At 33.2% G+C, this 23,774-nt stretch overlaps 1 protein-coding gene across 8 annotated transcripts in view; it reads right to left on the reverse strand.

Moving 5' to 3' along the window:
- Positions 1-1,032: 1,032 nt before the first annotated feature.
- The window catches only part of tlcd4a (TLC domain containing 4a), a 46,757-nt gene continuing 24,015 nt past the window's right edge, over positions 1,033-23,774 (reverse strand). For 6 of the 8 annotated variants that reach the window (XM_073940938.1, XM_695466.10, XM_073940937.1 and 3 more), the window contains 2 exons: positions 7,382-7,455; positions 1,033-5,706 (listed from right to left, as the gene is read on the reverse strand). In XM_073940938.1, coding sequence (XP_073797039.1) covers positions 5,391-5,706; positions 7,382-7,455 — 390 coding nt within the window. In that variant the 3' untranslated portion in view covers positions 1,033-5,390. The remainder of the gene's footprint in view (positions 5,707-7,381; positions 7,456-23,774) is intronic. The other 2 variants (XR_012399478.1, XR_012399477.1) reach the window with 1 other exon arrangement.

A 23,774-nucleotide genomic window follows, 5' to 3' on the forward strand; every position in this document is an offset into this window, starting at 1 on the left:
CAGCGCAGCATCTCGTTGTCATATCTTTAGCATTGCTTGCTGATTTTATTCAACAAAACTAGCATAAGCCGAGTATTTAGTGCGAGTGGTGCTACTAATGGTGAATGCAGTATGTACTATTGACGCATGCTCATGGTCTCTATGCGAAATCTAGTGTATATATCTATGGGCGCCTTTTAGAAATTTAAAAAGTGACTCAAAAGCGCAGTGGCTGCAGGCTTCACTCAGTAGAGTAAATTGCTAGCTCAGATTATTTTCATAACTGTTAACTTACTGATATATTTAGTTAGCAGTTAATTCCAATCGTGCTATAATTGTCATTTTCACAAATGTGTTATTTTCACAAGTTAAAAAGAGTAAGTACACAAGCTGTGATTGTTTAAAGGAATGTAAATATTCATTATCAGTGTTGTATTTAAAAATAAAAAATTCTTATCAAAAAGTGTGTGTTACTTTTACAAATAGTCAACTTTATTTTTCATACAAATCTAAATGGACATGTTTCAAATAATGTAAAAAGATGTCGTTTTGAGTTGCGATAACGTAATGACATCATCACACAAATATGTTAACAAGAACCTATTACTGAGCATCTGGATGTAATGTTTTAGTATAATATAATACGGCCTTCCATACCTCAGAGTAGATATATGACGGAAGATACTGCATGATGACGTGAATGATATGCAAATTAGTGGCAACATTTAGCTACTTTTCATTGAAAATAGTTGGCAACACTGTTAGTCATCAATTTTGGCAACCTGTGCTTGTGTTTTTGATTCAGTAATGCAATACCTATTTCATCCACTGGGTGTCAAACTTCTATACTGCACCTTTAAATGCAATATTTGTATAAAATATTATTAATAATAATAATAATAAGTAAATTAACTTAATTCATTAACATTTTTAATGATCATTTATTAATAAAGTTATTGGAATTAAGAATTAAGTAAATTTATTTTGATGAGAGACTGAAATGAACCACTACAAAGGTTTTACCTGAAAAAGAATCGACACATGACACAATCATAGATCAAAATGAACATATTGCTTTATTGAGGCAAATGGCATAATGCAAGTGAAAAAAGTAAGACACGTGAAAGATTACCCATGTTCAAAACTGTCGTGTCGCTCGAGTACATGCACTTACTTTCTTTCACTCAAAAACAAGATCCCTGCCGCCACCGTAACAAATGTAAACCTTATAAAACAACAACTCCCGTGACAGCGTGTGGAAACATAAAAACATAAGAGATACTGTTGCATTTCACACATCCCATAAATCAAACATCAACGCTGCTGAACGCTGAAGGTTTGGTCATTGTGTATAGAAATATTTTTCTTTCTTTAATTTATTAATAAGTAAAAAAATCTATTCCAAATGTAGAAATCAGCCTCGGAAATGACGTGCAAGAGGTTTTAATAACTAATAAACTATCCCTTATTTGTCCTTCGCTTGCTTCCATTTACTGTCTGTTCTTCTGAAAATTAACCATGATTTTACTACAAATTCAACCAAATGGTCATTTTAAACTACGGTAACTACAACTATAATGATGGTAACCACAAATTCACAATGGTTTTTACCGGAGGTCCAGTTTCCTGCAAATTATAGGTACAAACCTGCACAGAAAGCGTATTATGAGCTTGATTAGTTAGCCCAGGTGTGTCTAATTGGGGTTGGAGCTAAACTTTGCAGGACACCAGCTCTCCAAGACCAACTAACCATAATTTTTCCATTGTATTTGTATACAACCTTAAAATAAACACGGCTACCACACTTTTACTATAGTAAATCATGCTGAATTTTTGTAAGAGTGGGTTTTGCAAGGATTTTCATTATCATACTGATGATTCTGACCTTTGGTTGTAACTTTAACAAACACAAACTAGTCATACATGACTAAACACCCAACTGAAAAAAAACAGCAAATGCTGGTAAGGTATGTTTTGATGCTGGTCTTGCTGGTTTCAATGCTGGTTTTGCTGGTTTCATTGCTGGTTTAGATGGTCTTGATTGTTTCAGTGCTGGTCTTAATACTGGTCCAGCAAAACCAGCATTGAGACCAATATTGAAACCAGCAAAACCAACATTGAAACCAGCAAGACCAGCATCGAGACCAGCAAAACCAGCATTGGAACCAGCAAGACCAGCATCGAGACCAGCAAAACCAGCATTGGAACCAGCAAGACCAGCATCAAGACCAGCAAATCCAGCATTGAGACCAAGAAACCCTTACCAGCATATGCTTTTTTTTTCAGCAGGGCACCACACCTTTACTATAATAAATCATGGTGAATTTTAGTAAGGATGGATTTTGCAAGGATTTTCCTTATTATACTGATAATTCTGACCTTTGGTTACAACGTTAACAAGAAAAAACAGAGAAAACAGTCACACGACTAAACACCCTGCAAATAATAATAATAAAAAAAACAGCAAATGCTGATAATGTTTTGATAATGGTATGTTTTGATGCTGGTCTTGCTGGTTTCAATGCTGTTTTTTTCTGGATTCAGAGCTATTTTTGCTGGTTTCAATGCTTGTTTTGCTGGTTTCAATTGTGGTGTTGCTGGATTTAATGCTGGTCTTGCTGGTTTCAATACTGGTCTCAAAGCTGGTTTTGCTTCTTTCAATGCTGGTTTTGCTTCTTTCAATGCTGGTCTTGCTGGTTTCAATGCTGTTTTTGCTGATTTCAGAACTGGTTTTGCTTGTCTCGCTGGTTTTCGTGTTGGTCTCAATAACCTGGCAAGACCAGCATTGAAAGCAGCAATAAAACGAAAACTACAAGACGGTATGATGCCGTTCCTTTTCACGCTAGCAGCTGACCGCTTCACTCCGTATGGACTGCTTTCCCACTGTTACCAGTTTGTCCAGTGGCTCACCGCGTACGTCGTCGAACATGAAACGCAGAGAAATTGACGATAGGGTTCTAGTCCAGCGAATAACAGTTCCAGAAAGCAGATAAGACAAAAACAAAAAATTAAAATAAACAAGTAAATACCAGGGTGAAAATGTGGTAAAAATTAGGTAGCTGCAAGGGCTTTTCTTTTTCTGGATTGCTTTTGAAAACACTATTGGTTGGGTTATGGGAAGTGGTTGAGCACTGGTCAATCGGTGCTTTCGAAAACACCTTTGGTTGGGTTTATGAAAGGAATGGGTGGGGTGATCGGTCGGCAGTGGTCTCTGGTGGACTGAAACCAGCAAAACCATCAGAAACCAGCATTGAAACCAGCATCAAAACCAGCAAGACCACCATTAACACCAGCAAAACCAGCATTGAAACCAGCATCAAAACCAGCATTCAAACCAGCAAGACCACCATTAAAACCATCAAAACCAGCATTGAAACCAGAAAGACCAGCATCAAAACAGACCTTACCAGCAGCATATGCTAGTTTTTTCAAAACCGAGTGGTACAAAAAGACGCTGAAGAAATCAAATAAAGTATGTTTATTTAACCAAAAAAAGGCATTTTGAGTGACTGGATGCAAAGGCAAAACATAAACTCACAAGTATTCCTGTATAACTCGTCCCAATGACAGGCATTCCCTTTTATAGGTCTCAAAATTCAAGTACTTAAGTTTGTTAAAAACAGAAAATCGTTTCCACACAAAACAAAACAATAAAACTCGTCATGCGCTCTCACATCCGAATGCGTGTGCGAATATTCTAGACTATACATGGTGACAATGAATTTATAAAAGCATCTCTGCGTTGTGAAATTCTCTCGTATGCTGTATAGATATCTACTCTGATACATCGACGACGTGTATATCTTTCCGTTAAAAAATAATAAATATGTCGTACAAACATTACCATGCTGTCCCAGTGTGAAACTGGATTAATAAATTAGGTGCGATGCAAGGAAAAGAGTTTTTCGACATTCAAATAAGCTCAAATAAGCCAACCCAAGCTCTTGCGATTCCATTTGTCAAAATAGTCCCGATAATTTAAGTTCGGTACTGATTGGATACACTGTACACAAACGTTCATTAAAATAGCCATCGTATGTTCAATAAAATCTCTATGTACAATGCAAACATTCAGAGAACAACATCGCCGCATGCAATTAACTGTACAGTGCGAACAAAGCATTTGTGTGAAAGGGAATAAATCCGAAGTGAATCTGGAGCGAGTGTAAACCGGTTCATTAACAAGTACAGTTCAATGCTTGTATAAAAAAATATTTTGGCGATTTAACCCACAGGTTTCATCATTTCCTCAACATAGGCTAATTCTGAAAACGTAGCCCTGTATAATATTCTGGAGATTGCGAATTACGTAGCTAGAGCTGCATTTCGTCTTGAAAATGAACGATAGAGGGCAGTATGACGCCGTGTGGACAACTTTACCACTGTAACCGCGTACGTCGGCGAACATGAAACGCAGAGAAGTTGACTGCTACGATAGGGTTCTAGTCCGGCGAATAACAGTTCCAGAAAGCGGATAAGACAAAAACAAAAGATAAAAATTAAAATAAGTCGGTAGGGTCTAAGGAAGTGGTTGTGCGCTGGTCAATCAGTGCTTTTTAAAACACTATCGGTTGGGTTTAGGAAGGGGGAGGGTGGGGCTATTGATCGGTTGATTGGTCAGACAGTCGTCAGTGGCCTCTGGTGGATTTACGAATTCACAAGTGGCACTGACGAGAGAAATTTGAGATCTCAAAAAGCGTACACAGCGGCCTCTGGTGGATTAGCGAAAACAAAAACGGCAACAACAAAAAAATGTACGTTCTGGGACGCATTTTGCACTCTCCAGAAATGTATACAGGGCTACGTTTTCAGAATGAGCCTGGGTTGCATTTCCTTCATTAAAAAGTCACGAATACAGCATGACGTTGATCTTCCGTCTTCAGTAGAATGATCCGAATGGCAGATTTTCTTCATTTGTAGTGCAGCGCAGTTGTGTGGATGAATCTTTCACAGTCAATAAATGCGGCATTTAGGTAAACGTTAACATCTTGCTGACCATTGGCACATAGTACAGTGATTGAGAGCGACGGATTTAACTTTTTTCCCGACGAATAAATAACGTGGTTTACCAGCCCACAGTTTAATTAAAACCAGCTTCATGCATTTAAAAATTCAAGAGTTAAAATACAGTTCAGCCGGTGGATGCGTACAGTGCACTGTTAGCACTTCTGGTGCAGTTTTCCCCCCGAAAAAATTACAAAATAAAAGTCTATCCAAGCATATAAGATGTCTTAAAGTTTCACCTGTGAAATATTGCTCTGGGGGGTGTTTTTTTTTTTGTTTGTTTGTTTGTTTTTAATCTCCGGTCACTACTTCATAGTGTCCTTGGGTTGTTCATTTCTAAATAACACAACAACCCAGTCAGTGAGCAAGTCGTGTAAAAAGTGAAAATTCACACTTCTCCCCCCAGCTCAATCTGTTTTTCCGTTCTCTTGGCTCTCAGCTTTGGATTTCCGGCTGGATTGCAAGACTTTATAGCAGCCGCGAAAGATTTTATGCATCCACATGACGTTCATGATGTCCAGGCAGATGCTAGAGAATATCCAAGCGCTCCGGCCGCCAAACGAAACCCTGTAGAAGGCTTCGGTGCCATACACGGAGCACATCCGGCTGTAGTAAACGGGCATGACGGCGATGCGCACCAGGAAAAACACCGCCGCCATCAGCACACCGTTAGCCATGTTGGGCCTGGAGGATTTGGGGTAACCTAATACTTCAAAGAACCAGCTGGAAAACACAGGTGAGCAAAGTGACATGCTGTCAATATGTGGATAACTTCCTAAAGACAGCATTAGAAAGGCATCTAGAATAAACCCATTTTTACTACATTTACAGTTGAAGTCAGAATTATTAGACCCTGTATATTTATTTTCTGTTTAACAGAAAAAAAAATTTTTCAACACATTTCTAAACATAATAGTTTTAATAACTCATTTGTATTTAACTGATTTATTTTATCTTTGCATGATGACAGTAAATAATATTTGACTAGATTTTTTTCAAGATACTAGTATTCAGCTTAAAACGACATTTGAAGGCTTAACTAGGGTAATTAGGCAAGTCATTCTACAATGATGGTTTGTTCTGAAGACAATCATAAAGAAATATTGCTTAAGGGGCTGATCATTTTGACCTTGAAATTGTTTTCAAAAAAATTAAAACAGCTTTTATTCTAGCCAAAATGAAACTAACCAGACTTTCTCCAGAATAAATCTGACTTTAACTGTACATAACACTTTTTATTTATAATTTTTTTATATAAAAGGAAATAAAAGAAAAATAATTTAATCTATTCATAAATAAAGCCTTTTAAAAATACTAATACAAATTACAAAACAACAAAACTGACAAACTATTAATTAAATCAATAAAAAAAAAATTGTAAGTTTCCACTGCCATGAAATTATTGCTTATTATTTTTCGCCACCCATTTGGTCAGCAAAACGGTCCAACACAAATAATAAATAGAAATATATTTTTGTGCACAAAAAAAGGAGTGAATATTTACTGAGAATGTCAATACTGTTTATTCGGAGTTCATGTTAAAATAAGTAAAAAATAATAATAAATAAAAATAAAAATAGCTTCTCCTGCTCACCAAGGCTACATTTAATTAATCAAAAATACGGTACAAATTGTAAAATTGTAAAATGTTATTCCACTATAAAAAAAACAGTTAAAAAAAGTAGTTTATAATTTAATTTAATAATTTATTCCAGTGTTTTTAAAGATGAATTTTCAGCTTCATTACTCCAGTCTTCGTGATCCTTCAGAAATCACTCTAACATGATTATTATTATTAATTATGGTAATGGTAATAAAAGCAATAATGATTGGAGTAATAATTTAATTCGAAACTATATACAATAAGAAATCAGTTATTTAAAATTGTAATAAATATTTACATTTAATAAAAAAAATAAATAAACCTTGAAAAAAACTGACCCCCAAGTTTTAACGGGGATTGTAAATAAACCTTTCATAATAAAATGATAAAAATAAACTTTAAAAAAAACAGCATTTCACAATACAAAATACTAAAAATACTAAAAAAAAAAAAAACTAATAGAAAAATACTAATAGAAAATACTAACAAATATAACAAAACTACAAAATAGATTAAATAAAAAAATAATAATAATTCACTCAATTGAACACAAAAAAACACTTGCAACACTTCACTGCCATGGAATTATTGCTTATTTTGCCACCCATTTGGTCAGCAAAAATGTAATCATCCCATATAAATATTAAATAAACATCTTATTTTTTGTCCACAAAAAGGCATAGAACATTTACTGTGAAAGCTAATATAATCAATCCACATGTCATGTTGTTATTAATGAAATCAAGACTACATGGCGAGCCTGAAAGATAACTCAACGGTCAACAAAACACCTACCGTTGGTTAACACAGGGTGTGGAAAACTCTGCAAGCAGACGGAAGTTAGCAAAATAAGGCAACATTCCTTGACCCTGGAAACACAAGGTGAAGAACAAACAAATGACACAGACACGAGTTATAGAAAAACACAGCCTCATGAATCAGCTCCAACATCTCCCGCTGTCAGAAATGCACACTAATGAGTCTCAAGTTATGATACTGATACTTCCCTCTGACAAATATAACAAAAACTAAGTAAAAACAGCAGGAAAAGAGAAAAGAGTTTGCATTGACACTGCTATTCTAGAAATACAGGGACTATTTGTAGATTAAGTTGCCTAAACCCTTTAAAGTTTACCATCTAAATGAAGCTCGCAACTTTTAGTAGATACGTAAACTAACAAAGTACAAAATAAAAATAAGGAGGACGCAAAATTGCAAACATCTGTGTGTAATATCCTAAAATACTGATATTTGATAAGGGTATTTCCTGCTGTTTTTTGTGTTTTAAGTTGTACCTTTGAATAAGTTTCCATTTAAATGCGTGATATTTTGCATCAGTGACCCATAAGTAAAATAAGTATGATTTCTAATATGATTAATCATGTTTACTTCACACTTGCTAACACTCACCTGTTTAATTCACACTATTTAAATAGTTTTTTTTTTGTTGCACTACCTCATTTGTCCACAAGATGTCTGAATCGGCTCATTGTTTGAGACTCATTCTTTGGATATTTGTTTACAAAGTAATTGACATACTTGATTCATTTCAATTCACGCATCAAAACAACTTTCATAAACAACAAAAATCATACACTGAGTATTGAGAGGTAGAAATTTGACTCAGTTTAAAATGATTTCTTTCAGTTTCTTGGCGATTTACCCCACCGAAGACATCATTTAATTTTGTTGTGCCTGAATATTATATTCCCTGATTAATGTTTTTTATTGATTGCATCATATTTATCACCTTATTTTTATTCCAGTTTTATTTATTTTTTTGTCATTTTTACCTAAAACTAAGTTAACATTTCTAATTTTGAGTCTCATCTAATTCCATCAAAAAGTTATATTTAATTGTATTGTAATTGCATTATATTCATAGAAGTTTTGAATAAAAAATAAGTTTAATATTATATAAACATTACATAAACATTATAACATAAATGCCGTCATTAATTTTCCTTTGGCTTAGTCCCTTTATTAATCTGGGGTCGCCACAGTAGAATGAACCGCCAACTTAACCAGTATATGTTTTTATGCAGCGGATGCCCTTCCAACTGCAACCCATCACTGGGAAACATCCACACACACTCATGCACTACGGACAATTTCGTTTACCCAATTCACCTATAACGCATGTTTTTAGACTGTGGGGGAAACCGGAGCACCCGAAGGTAACCCACGCCATCACAGGGAAAACATGCAAACTCCACACAGAAATGCCAACTGACGCAGCCGAGACTTGGACCAGCGACATTCTTGCTGTGAGGCGATCATGCTTAAATAATGTTTTTTTTTTTTTTTATAATTTTTTTTAAGGTTTTTTTTATCTTTATTAGATAGGACAGCTATAACTCAGAGTTTCAGCTAAAATTTCAACTACAGAAAAAGTCCTCTACATGTTGAATTGCCTAAACGTGTTAATTAATATATATTATTTATATATATATGAATATATGAATGTTTAGACGCACACAATTCTAAGTGATATCTTAGATTTTTTGAGTAATTTTACTTCTATAGCAAAGAATAGGCTCTTTTCACAGCCTTTAACGTGAAATAACTGAACATAAACATGGGAGACGGAAAAAAAATGCTCATTGTAGAAGAATATTTCAGATGGCACTTTGGTTTTTGAAACTGAACTCTTCATATTATGTACAGTCCAAAGTATAAATGAGTACACACATTTTGAAAATGTATATTTTTAATCTATTTTGCAGCAAATATAGACAATATATTTGGGTGAATTTAACCAAAACAGTTTCATTAAACATAAATATTTATTAAAATAAAAGTTTGGTCACCTGATATCTTTAGAAATAGAAAGATATTACATTTAAAATAAAAAATGGTGTCACAAAATAAAAACTACAATTATATATATATATATATATATATATATATATATATATATATATATATATATATATTTATATATATATAATTTTATTTTATTTGTTTCTCCTGATTTTTCAAGACTTTTGATTGACATTCTCCCTTTGTACATGTCATAAGCGGGGGAAAGCCCCACCCATTAGTTACGATCTCTCTCCCTTATTAGCATAGACAGCCCTGAGTGAGAAGCAGCTGTCTGCTATTAGAGCTTTTGCGGAGTATCTACTAGGGCTGGGCCGATAAACAACACAATGCTGAGCCGGCATCGCCGATCCTCCGACCCACCCCCATCGCAAACCCGCTCGCGAAAAATACACACTAAAGCCTGGCTTATACTTCTGAGTCAAGTGAACAGCGTAACCCATGGCACATACAATGCGCGTAGCTGTGCATTCATACTTCGCTATTTCTGTTGTTCTACAATGACACTTCCAAAACGCTAGTTGGCAGTGAGGTGTTAATGTTCCTCTGAGTTTAGAGTTTCTTCGCTGGTGTTTTGTTTTTTCTGAATGCTTCTTTAATCTACAAGTGGCACAAACTCGCTCATTTTGAGGCAGGAACCAGCGGATGTGCAACAAATTTAACCATGAGGTAAACACAAAACAAAACTTTTCATCTAGAGCTCCTTCACGGGACTCCACACTTGTAAAAATAAATAAATAAATCGCTCCATGGCTCTCAGTCCCGCCCACACTCGTCAGCGCCACCAAGCCGACTAATCACAGAGCTTGCGATACGCGTCATTGCAACGTGTAGGTACATTTTTTGAGATGTACGCGACGCCAAAGGCCAAGGCAAGGGCTATGCGTCCACTGCGCCGTAGCATACGTGTGCTCTTGACGCAGAACTATAAATCAGCCTTTAGGCCCCGTTTACACTAATAGGTCTCAGTTTTAAAATGGCATTTTAGAACAAAAATTATCCATATCCATAACTTGTTTTACCTTGCATTTCTGGACAGCCCTCCAACCGTGACCGAAATCTATCAGGTAACGTGTCACACTGTCAGCATACTGCTTCAATCTTTCGCTTTCACCCTTGTACTTGGTATTTTTGGTGAAAACCTCAGATACTGTTGGTTGGTTGCTGTTGGTCTTGCACCATTTTTACCTATCAAGTTTGGCGATGCCATTATAACGGCACAGATCACTCTGCCCATTTATGCCAGAGTCCCGCTGAAAAAGTGATTGACAGGTGGTAATTTGTGTGCAACTTATTGTTATTTATTCATGGTTTGGTTATGGGTAAAACAAAGACCATGTAGGTCAGGTAGTTGAAACAGTAGGCTACAAATAATTAATTCAGTGTGAATTAATTATTCATAAATAGTTAATTTACCTCCACCTATGACGACAACGCCATCGTCCATCGCAATGTTTCACATTAGACATCATTATAGGCCAAATTGGTCGACATCACCCAACCCTAGTATCTACTGATAATGTCAGCCACTAAAAAGCATTATAAATGTCGACTTTTGTGAAGCACAAATAAACAGTGTAATCTACCTAAACATATATTAAAATAAGAGTTTGGTCACCAAATATCTTTAGTAATAGAAAGATATTACATTTAAAATTCAAAAATGGTGTTTTATATATAAATATATATATATATATATATATATATATATATATATATATATATATATATATATATATATGAATATATATATATATATATATATATATATATATATATATATATATATATATATATATATATATATGAATATATATATATATATATATATATATATATATATATATATAAAAATAAATAAATAAATAAATAAATAAATAAATATATATACATATAAAATGGTGTTTTATATATAAATATATATATATATATATATATATATATATATATATATATATATATATATATATATATATATATATATATATGAATATATATATATATATATATATATATATATATATATATATATATATATATATATAAAAATAAATAAATAAATAAATAAATAAATAAATATATATATATATATATATATATATATATATATATATATATTTATATATATATATATATATATATATATATATATATATATATATATATATATATATATATATATATATTTATATATATATATATATATATATATATATATATATATATATATATATATATATATATATATATTAGGGATGGGAAGATTAACCGATATGTATCGATACGCGGTCATGCGCGTGCACGATGCGAGTGCATCGGTTGAGCAGCAGAGGATGAATGAAATTTTGGAAGCAAATCGAGATGCATCGGTTTTTGCGAGATGCATCGATTTTTCCGAGATACAGCTTATATTTTTAATATAGAATGTATTTTTTATTTATTAACAAGTGTTGTCAACCTGTTTTTGGCGCATAATTTAATCGACCTACATAAAGTAAGCCTTAGCAACGGATTTGCGGATATGTACACTTTCACTACAACTCAGTGTATCAGGTGTGCGGATGAAGCTAGTGGTGCGCCCTCAGAAAGCGCGAGAAGCAAAACAAACATATTCCCCATTGAGTTTTAAATCTAAAGTATGGCAAGCAACATTATGGATTTAAGGATGGACGACATGACAGGACAGATGCAATTTGCAAAATGTGCCGCGCATCTGTAAAATACGCGGGCAGTACGACTAATCTGATATCTCACTTGAAGCGGCGCCACGGTGTTGTTGTGAAAGCATCTTCCAGTGTTTCAGCATCCCCGGCTTTCGCACTGCTTCAACCAGTTCCAAAAGTGGTGAGAAAAGCATTGCAAGTTTTTTTTCCATGCGCAACAGTTCTGCTCGCTCTACGCCAATAACGAATGCTATTGCATTGTTCATCTGCAAAGATATTCAGCCTAGTGTCACGGAGAACGAAGGATTTAAACACCTCCTCCTGTTAATTTTTATTTAATTATAATAATAATAATAATATTAATAATAATAATGATAAAAATAATTGGGTGTCACGGTGGCACAGTGGGTAGTTTGACCACCTCACAGCAAGAAGATTGCTGGTTTGTTATATTTTTATTAGCCTGTTGTTTACAGTGACAGTAATGTTTCAACGCAGGATAACACTGCTAGTTCACAACCTTAAGTTTTGAATAATCAGTGGCAAAATATATCTTTGTAAAACTTGTTTTCATAGTTGAAAAGTTAAATCACAATTCTTGTTGTGCAATGCTAAATTTATTTATGTTGAAAGAGTGCAAATATATACATATTTTTTTAATATATATTGCACTTATACATTCTGTTTATCTTGAAAATACTTAAATAATATGTGCTATATGTTCTAAAATGGCCCTCTACTGTAAACTGACACTCTCTGAGAGAAGAGCCAGTTTGTAAAAAAAAGTCTTGGTTTTGCTTGGTTTATAAATAATCAAACTCATTCAATGGCACAGCATCCTCTTTCACATCATCATAGAATATAAGGGAGATCTGTGAGAGGTGTACTCATTTATGCTGAGCACTATATATATATATAAATAAAAAATAGGTGAACTGTCCCTTTAAATGTTACAGCAGTATTTTTATATAAAAAAACCCTAAACATTACACCTCAAGGTTCAAATTAAAACAAAACCTTTCGATGTTCAAAAGTAGCCTCGGACTATTACATATCAGCGCACCAATAAACAGCCATGCACATTTTTGCTCGGAGCCGCCAAGCGAGAATAATTCTGACCTATTCCAAACCACATTATCATTCCTACAGCAGAGGCACAAACATTCGCCGTCTCGATAACACACTTACCTTGAGGGCTGCAATTAAAAACACACATTAGCATACTTACAGCAAAATGAACCAGATCAAGGATAAAAAAAAAAAAAGAAAAATAAAGAAAAACAATCAGGTTGGCTAGCAAATGCATGCTGGTACCCCTAGGTACTGGTAAGTCCATACTGTAACTGGGCTTCAGTAACTGCTCCATAACAGCAGAACAGCAGACAAGACAGGAGAGAGTCCATCTAGATCAGCCAAGCCTAGCCCTCATCTCTTAACCCCACTAACAGACACACTGGTAGTTTTTGCATGAAGGGTTTTGCTGGTCAGAGGAAGTGAGGCTGCGTTATTCAAGAAGTCATGTTAGGTGGGACAGAGACAGACTGACAGACAGATTCTTTAGAAAAAAAGGTGCAAAAAAATAATGCAAAGGAAGAAGAACGAACGACACAGAAGAAGAAGCAGCAACAACATTTAAGACTCGTTGGACATGCACTATGAGGAACAAATCGCACGACACACTGACAAATTTAAAGGGGACCTATTATGCAAAAAAAACACTTTTATAAGGGGTTAAACAGCTGTGTGGCAATAAAAAAAAAATTTCATTCTATTAATTATAATCACACAGTCTGCCGAAACACTTTGATTGACATTCTCACTTTGTACGTGTCATGAGCAGGGGAAAGCCCCGCCTATTAGTGACAATCTCTCTCCCTCATTAGCATAGATGGCCCTGAGTGAGAAGCAGCAGAGTATCTATCGGAGATAATGTTAGCGACTACTTTTATGATGCACATATAAACACTGAAATGTCCATAGTCTAACTTTTTCTGAGCCACTTTTTTTGACATTTTTTCAGAGATAACATTAGTCGTTAGGGAGGCTCAGATCAATCAGCATTGGCCGATAATCACATTTATTGACTCGATCGGTACTCATTTATCTGGGGTGTGTTCCCGAAAACCATCATCAGCTAACTAAGATCGCTAGTTCCGTTGTTACAAACATAGTTCGTTGATTTGTTGTTTCCCAAATTCTTTGTTCCAATGAACATGCGCAAACTGCAAGGCAAACTTGTACGCTTGCAACTACACCTCTGGAGCTGTAGTCAGAAACATAGTTCCTGTTTGTGTTCTATTCCCCATTACCCCCCTTATTCAGTTAGAACATTCCAACATTTAAACTATCATTGGAATGATTAAAAAAAAAGCATTAAGGTCATCTCTCCTAGGTGTAATTTGCATTCAAAGTATTTGTACAGTTCACTTTTAGCGATCTTCAAATTGACAATTGCGTTTCCTGAAAACATTTATGCCATTTTGAACACAGCCATGGCTCATGGCGAAAGCTATAGGTGACCTATTATTTAAAAGCGGAATTTAGGCTATGTTGCATCTCCAAAACTTGTGAAAACAAAAATATATAGCATACATTAATGACTTTATATGGAATGTTCTCAATAATACTTGTAAAGGAAGCATAAACAGGTCCTATACGTGTCGTTTACATATATTTCAATGGAATACGAGTGCTTGTTTTTACCAAAACTAATATTGGATTATTTTAAAATGCGAATTCGTGTTAAACAATAGTTTCCACAAAAAAATTATGTTTTTTTTTTTTTCTAAAGAAGTTGTTACTCCACCCTGTTTAGAGCATCATTATAGACGTTTTACGTTATAACTAGGGCCAGATGGAATCTGCGGACGTTTTTTGCCATTTCAGCTGAGAACTTTGGTAAAAATCTACTGATTTCTGCAAAATTATTTTGGAGTATCCTAACTAAAACCTTAATATGTAAAATAAAAAATAACATCTTTTAAACTTTTATTGAATGCTAAAAATGCAAATCCAATTAGGTTCACTTTATTTGGTAAACAAAGCAAGTCAATTATATAATATGTCTACTAAAAGACTGCATTGAACATCCATCAGATGAACATTTTCATATTAGTCAATAATATTGCTGTAATTAATTTAAAAACTGAATAAATATAGACATACACACATTAACTCAAGTAAATAAACAGAATTAATGATGGGCTAAAACTCTGCGAAATTCTGGGGAATTCTGTACGCAGATTCCGTCTGAGCCTAGTTATAATTAGCGTGGTTCAAACGATGGATCTGCAACAGAAAATCTGATTTTGGGAAACACTCGTCACTACATTTTTCTTTTTGCAAATGATGCATCCTACTATGATAGTTCAGCCGCGAGTTTGTTGTTTGGGAAATACATCCCTGACCGATCTCATTAACTTATCGAGTTAATGATTAAGTGTTTGTATTAGTTGGAGATGAACAAACTATTTGAATGACCTTGCATGTGTTTAGGCCTTTTATACGTTTAAGAACTGAAAGTCATTGAACTAAAACCTGGCGGAAAATATTAGATAAATTATACTTAAACATATTTATTTTTAACATGAATATTTAATATAACTTACTTATTGCAATAAAGAGTTTATAGGCCTATTTCCTCTTAGTAATGAAGTAATGGATTTATACTGTTGGTGTGCATTTTAACTTCTTATATGCGCTATATTATATATTATCTTGATTGAGACATGTTTAATTCTTCCATCATTTGCAATGTTTCCAAATTGCATGGTTTGTAATTTTTTCTTACAATTTGTTTTATGTTTCATCTATTATTTTCTGTAAAGTTGCTTCTGGCCATGACCTGTTCACACCTAAATTGTTATAGGGGATGTTTTTAAAGGATTATTGGCAGCATCCTTCATTTATTCTAATAAATTAAACAAATAAAATAATTTAATCGCAGCTCCACACAGGAAGTTTGGCCAGAAGAATAATGGTCATGCCCAACAGAGCCTGGTTTCTCACGAGGTTCTTTTTTTTTTCTCTCCTTTACTTCGTCAATTGGTGAAGTTCTTTTTCCTCACCACTGGCTTGCTCGGATTGGGACTTGTGTAGCTGCTCTTTGGTGGAATTGCTCTACAGTGTTTTAACTTTCAGCAGTGAAATTTAAACCAGACTTAACTGGACTAAACTGAACTTAAACTTTGAAATCTGAACTTTACTAGACCTATGTTAAGCTGCTTTGACACAATCTATATTGTAAAAAGCGCTATATATATATATATAAACATGAATTGAATTCTCTTAAGTAAGGAGAGATCTCCACCTAAGTACTGCGTTATACTTTGTATCAGCTGATTACCATCACAAGGAATCGGTACTTGATATCAGCTGCAAAAATCCTAATCAGAGCTTCCCTATTAGTCACGTTTTTGAATCTGCTGCTATGCTGATGCATAGGCATTTATAACTCCACCCGATTCTTTAAATAAGCCTGGGAACACAATCTCAATTAAATCTAAAGCGATCAAAGCTTAAAAATTGTGTTGTGTTCTAAGCTGAAACTTCATAAACACACTTTAGGGATATCAGTGAATGATTTTACATCTTGTAAAAAGGGGCATAATAGGTCCCCTTTAACCTGCTTCAGTAAAAAAAAACTAAATCCGCCTCTAAAAGTTTGATAGACCGTTCAAGGTCAGCGCTAAATATAGGGATTTTTTTCTTTAGATGAAGAAACACACTTATTAAACAGTTCTGAAAAGATTGACTTGCTTTTGTTATGCTGTTATATTCCCAAAATATAACCGAGTCATAATAGTTAACAAAAGACAATGCGCTTAACACTAACAGCATTTCGAAACACAGGAAACAATAACAACGGATGACATTTCAGCACGACAGACTTAATTACTCAGTAAGACCCAACAGAGACTTCCAGCTCCATGTTCAATTATGTCTAATATCCCGTGATAATTTAGAACAAAGGCTTGAAATGGCAGTCATAAAAGTGACCAGTGACAGTATGGTCTACATATCCTGACAACAAAAATGCATGTTCAGGTTTTGAGGCGATCCTCAAAGGTGACTTTAGGGAGTGCGAGCAACAATAAAGCCATTAATATCAGCAGTCGCTGCCCCAGAGTTTCAGGAATTTGAATTATAATTAGATATCGTTTGGAAATAAACACTAAATTAAGCCACAAAACATTATTTGTCATGGTCATTCTAGACAAAAGGGTGCCTTGTCCCTGTTGTATTGTAATATTATAACTAAATGTAGCATTGATGATTGAGGGAAAAAATAAAAATTATAAATGTCAAATTGCAGTTAATATTTGTTAATATATATTTCAAAGTTGATATATGCCAAGTAGAATGTTTTAATATCCATGCGTTAGTACACATATCATGCAAACAATTTAACACAGTGTATAATAGGGCTGCACGATATTGCAAATGTATGTTATTGCGATATTTTTTTTTTCTGCGATATATATTGTGATAATCATTTAGATATATTGGGATGGTCAAATAGTTTCTATGTAGTGTGTTTGCATAAATTATAATAAATTACAAGCATATTTAAACACAACAGAGCAAAGCTAAAAGTGAAATAAACAGTGCTTGATGGTTTCTATCAGTAGTCTAAAAAAGCTTAAGTTTGAATCTAGAATCAAATCTGTTTATTAAAAAGGTGTGTTTACAAATATATTATTGACTACACACGACACTAAAAACTGCATATAAAAACAAAATACAATAAATTATAATTATTATAAATGGAAATAATGATTTTACCACGACTAATATAAATAAAAAATGAACTTTTGCTCACAAAAAAAAATTAATAAATAAATAAACAAGACTTTGGCTCGATTTTTGTTTTTTGGTTTAGGGTCGGAAAACCGATAAACGACATTAAAATTCATTATCCACATGCAGGCAGTGCTGAAATGCCCTATTTTCTCTGATTGATCAACCAAATCTGAGCTTGTGACACCACCCTCAAAATCATAGTCCTCTGCGGATCAGTACCCAGGCTTTTAAGGTTTCCGAGCTTCTGTAGGCCTGAAAAATAATAATAATAATATATTTATATAGATATAGGTAACTTATTTTGAAGGTGGTGTCATGAGCTCAGATTTTGTTGACCAATCAAAGCAAAAGAGGCGTTTTAGCACCGCCTACATGTGTATAATGAATTTTAAAGTTGGTTATCCATTTTCCAAATCTAAATAAAAAAAATTAAAAAAACGGAAAAAAATAAAAATCTTTTTTTTTTGTTTTTTGGGAGCAATAGAAAAACCAAAACCATTTTCTTAGTTTTCCTTTTTTGTTTGAAAATGGATATAGAATGGACGGATTATACCTTGATTCCAATTGAATATGTTTGGAGAAAAATATCAAACAAAAAATTGAAATTTTGTAGTCTATATATATAAATATATATACAGTTATATCCATTAGATAGTTAATTAAACAGTTAGATCCATTAAAATAAGAGTTTAGTCATCTAACACTATTAGGATTTCGAAAGATAATTTAGTTATTGTTTAAAAAAAAAAAAAAAAAAAAATATATATATATATATATATATATATATATATATATATATATATATATGTATATATATATATATATATATATATATATATATATATATATATATATGTATATATATATATATATATATGTGTGTGTGTGTGTGTGTGTGTGTGTGTGTGTGTGTGTGTGTATATATATATATATATATGTGTGTGTGTGTGTGTGTGTGTGTGTGTGTGTGTGTGTATATATATATATATATATATATATATATATATATATATATATATATATATATAAATTTTTTTTTTAAACAATAACTAAATTATCTTTCTATTCCTAATAGTGTTAGATGACTAAACTCTTATTTTAATGGATCTAACCGTTTAATTAAACTGTTTAAATGCCCCAAAAACTACTCCCAATTTTCCCTGAGTACTGTATAAGCAAAATTGTTTTTTGAAAATACATTTATAAAAATAATTTTTCTATTTTTCACTTTTTAAATAATAAAGGCCTTTGTTTTACAGAATGACCCATGCCAAACAACCGAGCATCAACTGATGCCAATTTAAGATTTTTCTTGACAGATTTCTCACTAATTTCCACCCAAACTAATTATGTGGTAAATCAGAATTCAGTTGAGGACCGGATCAACCTGTTATTCAGCAAAACCTTCCAAGGAGCATCTCGACAGGCCAACAAACAAGCGTGATCTCGCTGTTACTCATCCTGCAGCTGAGACGTGGATGTCAAGTGTTAGAAGAGAAAGTGAGAGAGAGGTTGGGATTAGAGATGCACCGATCGATCGGCCAGATATATATGAATCGAACAGTTTTTGTATTTGACAACTACAATTTGGCTGACCAATACAAAACCACACTACAAAGATTTTATGTTAAAAAAGTGTCTAAACACAGCATTGATAGAGGCTAGAAACAGAGAACAGATGCACCAGCAGACATACTGTACTGGCAGCTCATGTTGTGAGATTTGTGAGCTTAGTTAAATTAAACAAAAAAAATATATATATATTAAATTTTGCTCTTCTACAATTCAGTGATGCTTTTGAAATTAAGAGATTTTAAGTTTGGGCAGCTTTTATTATAACTAATGTGTATGGGATAACTTATGTAAGCTAACAGGGTTTTCTACAGGTTTCATCAAGTCTTTTTAAGACCATTATGAATGAAATTTTTTAAGAAACCCGTAAATTTTTTAAGCCGTGTCAAAATCTTCTCCACCAATCAAAATGGCACTTTTGTTCACGTGCACGAAGCTGCTGAAGTTACAGTAAACAGCACTTGGAGGCACTCAAGCGCAAAACTTAATGCGAGCGCACGTTGAAGAAGATCATAGATATATACACTAGATGTCGCCTGGCCTATTGTTGTCTATTGGACGGAATGCGTCAATAGCGCCGCCATCTTGCTACAGGGTAGCGCTCCTTTGAAATGAATGCGGGACCAAGCTACAGAGGACTGTGGCCATCCAAAGCCAGAGATATACACATATATCTATGATCGGGAGTTTTCCTGGATGTTAGTATGTAATTTTTTTTTTCTAATTACGAAAATTATAATTTTACATCACTTTTCTACATTGATGGATCAGTGACCGCACAGGCATTCCTGACAAAAAGCTTGTGTTTGTGTGTACAGAAATGTACTATTCACCCTCCCTGTTAAATTTGATATAATCCTTGTCCTGAAACACACCTCCTCTCCTGCTTTCACTTCTCATACTGACGGAGAGATTCGTTTGTGAATAAATTCCCCGAACGATTCTTTCACTAATGTTAGCCGACAATAATACAAGTTTCTGGCAGCGCGGCATCTCGTTGTCATATTTCTTTTGCATTGTTTGCTGATTTTATTCAACAAAACTAGCATAAGCCGAGTGTTTAGTGCGAGTTGGAGCTGCTTTGCCGTATGGTGAATGCAGTAAGTGACTGTTATCATCAATAACGTGACCTGATTAGCACAAAAGTTCAGAACATTCAAAAACAGAAAAAAACTTAATATTACCTATGAAATGTTCTGCCTGTGTGCTTTGTTTCCTTTGTTTGCTCGTTACTACACCCGTAGACATCGCTAAAGTCCCGCATCTTCACGTAAAAACACTGTCTTGACTAGTGCGGTTGAATGACAGTTGTCCTGGGAGCACTGTACCAATGTGGCGGCGCTATTGACGCATGCTCAGGGTCCCTATGCGATATCTAGTGTATATATCTATGGAAGAAGATGCCCAGAGGTGATTTGAACATGGAGTTGCTTATTGCACTGCTGAACAATAATCATTTCTTCATCGCTAGAGCTGGGGCAGCTACTTGAACTATCCATGCTTGTTCGAATTGCCAGTAACTTTAACAAACGTGTCAACTTTCTGTCTTCTTCTGTGTTACAAGCGGATGTCAGAAGCTTAAAGTTGTGTAGCGCCATCTAACGTCAAGGAGTGATTTTGCATGCTCTTCTGCTTGACGCCAGTGAAAAATTGATTGGGTTTAAATCCGAAAAAACGTCTAGAAAAACGCTGACAATAAATGCAAACGAAAAGCGTCCCAGTGTGAACGAGCCTTTACAATATCTATAATAAATATTTTTTTTAATTATGCGGACTGCTTTGCGGATTTTGTGGTTATTGCAGGTTATTTTAAGAGCGTGACTCCTTCAAATCCCAATGGACCACTGTACATGTTTGTTTCCAGGAAATTACAGAGAAAAATACTTTTATTCTAAATAGTGCCACTTACTGAAAGATTGTGAAACTGCATTTTTAGCTAAATTTCACAAAGCTATAGTCAAATCATTATGCTTAAGTCTATTTCCTTTTTTTATTAAATATGTGTCAAATTAACCAGAAAATCAGTATAATAATTGTCCAATTATTTGTAAAAAGTCATTTTAAAAATACATCTAAAACCAATGACCTTTTCATTAAAGCTACAAATGGGCAAACCTCTGCAACACTGGGATAAATGGATTGTGCTTATGCCTTTGCACTGTGTAAACTGATCTTTATATGTATTTCTTAATGTGAACTGTAAGGAAATATGTGACCAGTCAACCGTTTATTTAAGTTCTGATGTTATTGTATTTATAATTATTATTATTATTTATTATTATATTATTTAAAAAAAAAATCCTAAAATATAAATAAGTAAAAATAAAGTATTTTTTAAAGTAAAAAAAACAAAGAATAATAATAATTGAATCCGAAACCACAATTGTAAGTTGGCCGAGAAAATTCAAGATCGGTGCATCGCTATTTAGGAGAAAGATCGGCTGAAAGCAGAGGAAGTAACCAGAGCATGCACACAAGAAACCCTCAGACGGCACCACAGGAGCAGCGAGCATCAACACATGCACACAATCTGGTGCAGAACCGACCAATAGGGTTACTGAGAGGAGTCAGTGAGGAAGAGGAGAGAGAATGGACTTCTGCATAACCGTCAATGAGCATTCCATGCAAAAAATACCATCATCATCATCATCATCATCAAAGCCATAGTCAGCTACAGAACCTGGTGACCTAGAGGGTAACCGTAACACTTAACCAAGAGTGAACAGCAGTGGTCTCAGCGAGCCCTGCAGACTAGTGGTTAAAGATCTGGGCTGGTGAATGCAAACATTTTTAAGTTTTTCAGAAGCTGTTTTGTTTACATTTAGTATTGTGCACAAAAGGACATGAACGGAATGTTATTATGATGTATAATGTTTTTATAGCTGGCCTAGTTTTATTTTTAGGCCTCCTTTTAAGTGTGTTTTCTGTTGAAATTGCTCTTTGGTGAGATGGTACTGATGATGCAATTTTGAAAGACAGTACTGATGCGCAAAATGATAAATGAAAAGCGTGCACCTATATTAACTATAAAAGGCAAAATGAAGCACAACGTGATCGGCCCTAATTTATGTTTAATAAAAGAATCATTTGCCTTGTTAGAAATAGTAGGGCGTTTACGTGGATTCTTAATAAAACACTTTACAATTGGATGAAGTTACAAGCGGCATATGGGGTTCAGTTTATTTATAGATATCCAAAACAGGTCACTAGACCACAATTATATTTCTTCAGCGATTAAAAAAATTATTACATAAATAAATGCATAAATTAACTATAATAAACTATGCATATATATATATATATATATATATATATATATATATATATATATATATATATATATATATATATATATATATATATATATAAATGCATGAATGAAATAAATAAATGTATAAATGCATATAGAAAGTCCAAAAATAAATTAATGCATATAAAATAATAAATGTATAAGCATATACATAAACAAATAAATAAATGCATATATATATATATATATATATATATATATATATATATATATATATATATATATATATATATATATATATATATATATATATATATATATATATATATATATATATATATATATCAAATGCATGAATAAATAAATGCATTAGCAAATAATTAATGCATAAAGAAATAAATCTATAAATAAAAAAATAAAAACATGAATAAATAATATATGCATGAATAAATAAATAAATGCATAAATAAATATATGAATGAATAAATAAATACCTAAACAATTAAAAGCATAATTAAATGCATAAACAAATAAATGCTTAAACAAAAATTGTTTTAAATACATGCATAAATAAATAAATGCATGAATAAATAAATGCATAAACACATAAACACATAATTAAATTAAAGCATAATACATAAACTAAAATAATTAAATACATGCATAAATAAATGAATGTATGAATAAATAAATAAATGCATGAATAAATACATACACAAAAATAATTAAATACAAGCAAAAATAAGTCAATGCATGGATAAATAAATAAATGCATGAATAAATAAAATGCATAAAAAATAAATGAATAAATAAATAAATGCATAAATAAATACATAAACAAAATATAATTAAATACAAGAATAATTAAATAAATGCATAAATAAAAGCAACAACAAATCCATTAATAATTGCAGAAAATTGGAAAACTTTGGGGGAAAAATTTGGAAGAATGAAAAGAAATGAAACTAGCAATTGGTGGTCTGGTAGATCAGTGTTATCAAACAAAAATATTATGCTCCAATTTATAAAGCAGTGCTGCAAAAAAACAAAATCCTGTAGCAATCAGAAACGCAAATTA

The sequence above is a fragment of the Danio rerio genome, chromosome 24 (genome assembly GCF_049306965.1).
Source record: "Danio rerio strain Tuebingen ecotype United States chromosome 24, GRCz12tu, whole genome shotgun sequence".
Lineage (NCBI taxonomy): Eukaryota > Metazoa > Chordata > Actinopteri > Cypriniformes > Danionidae > Danio > Danio rerio.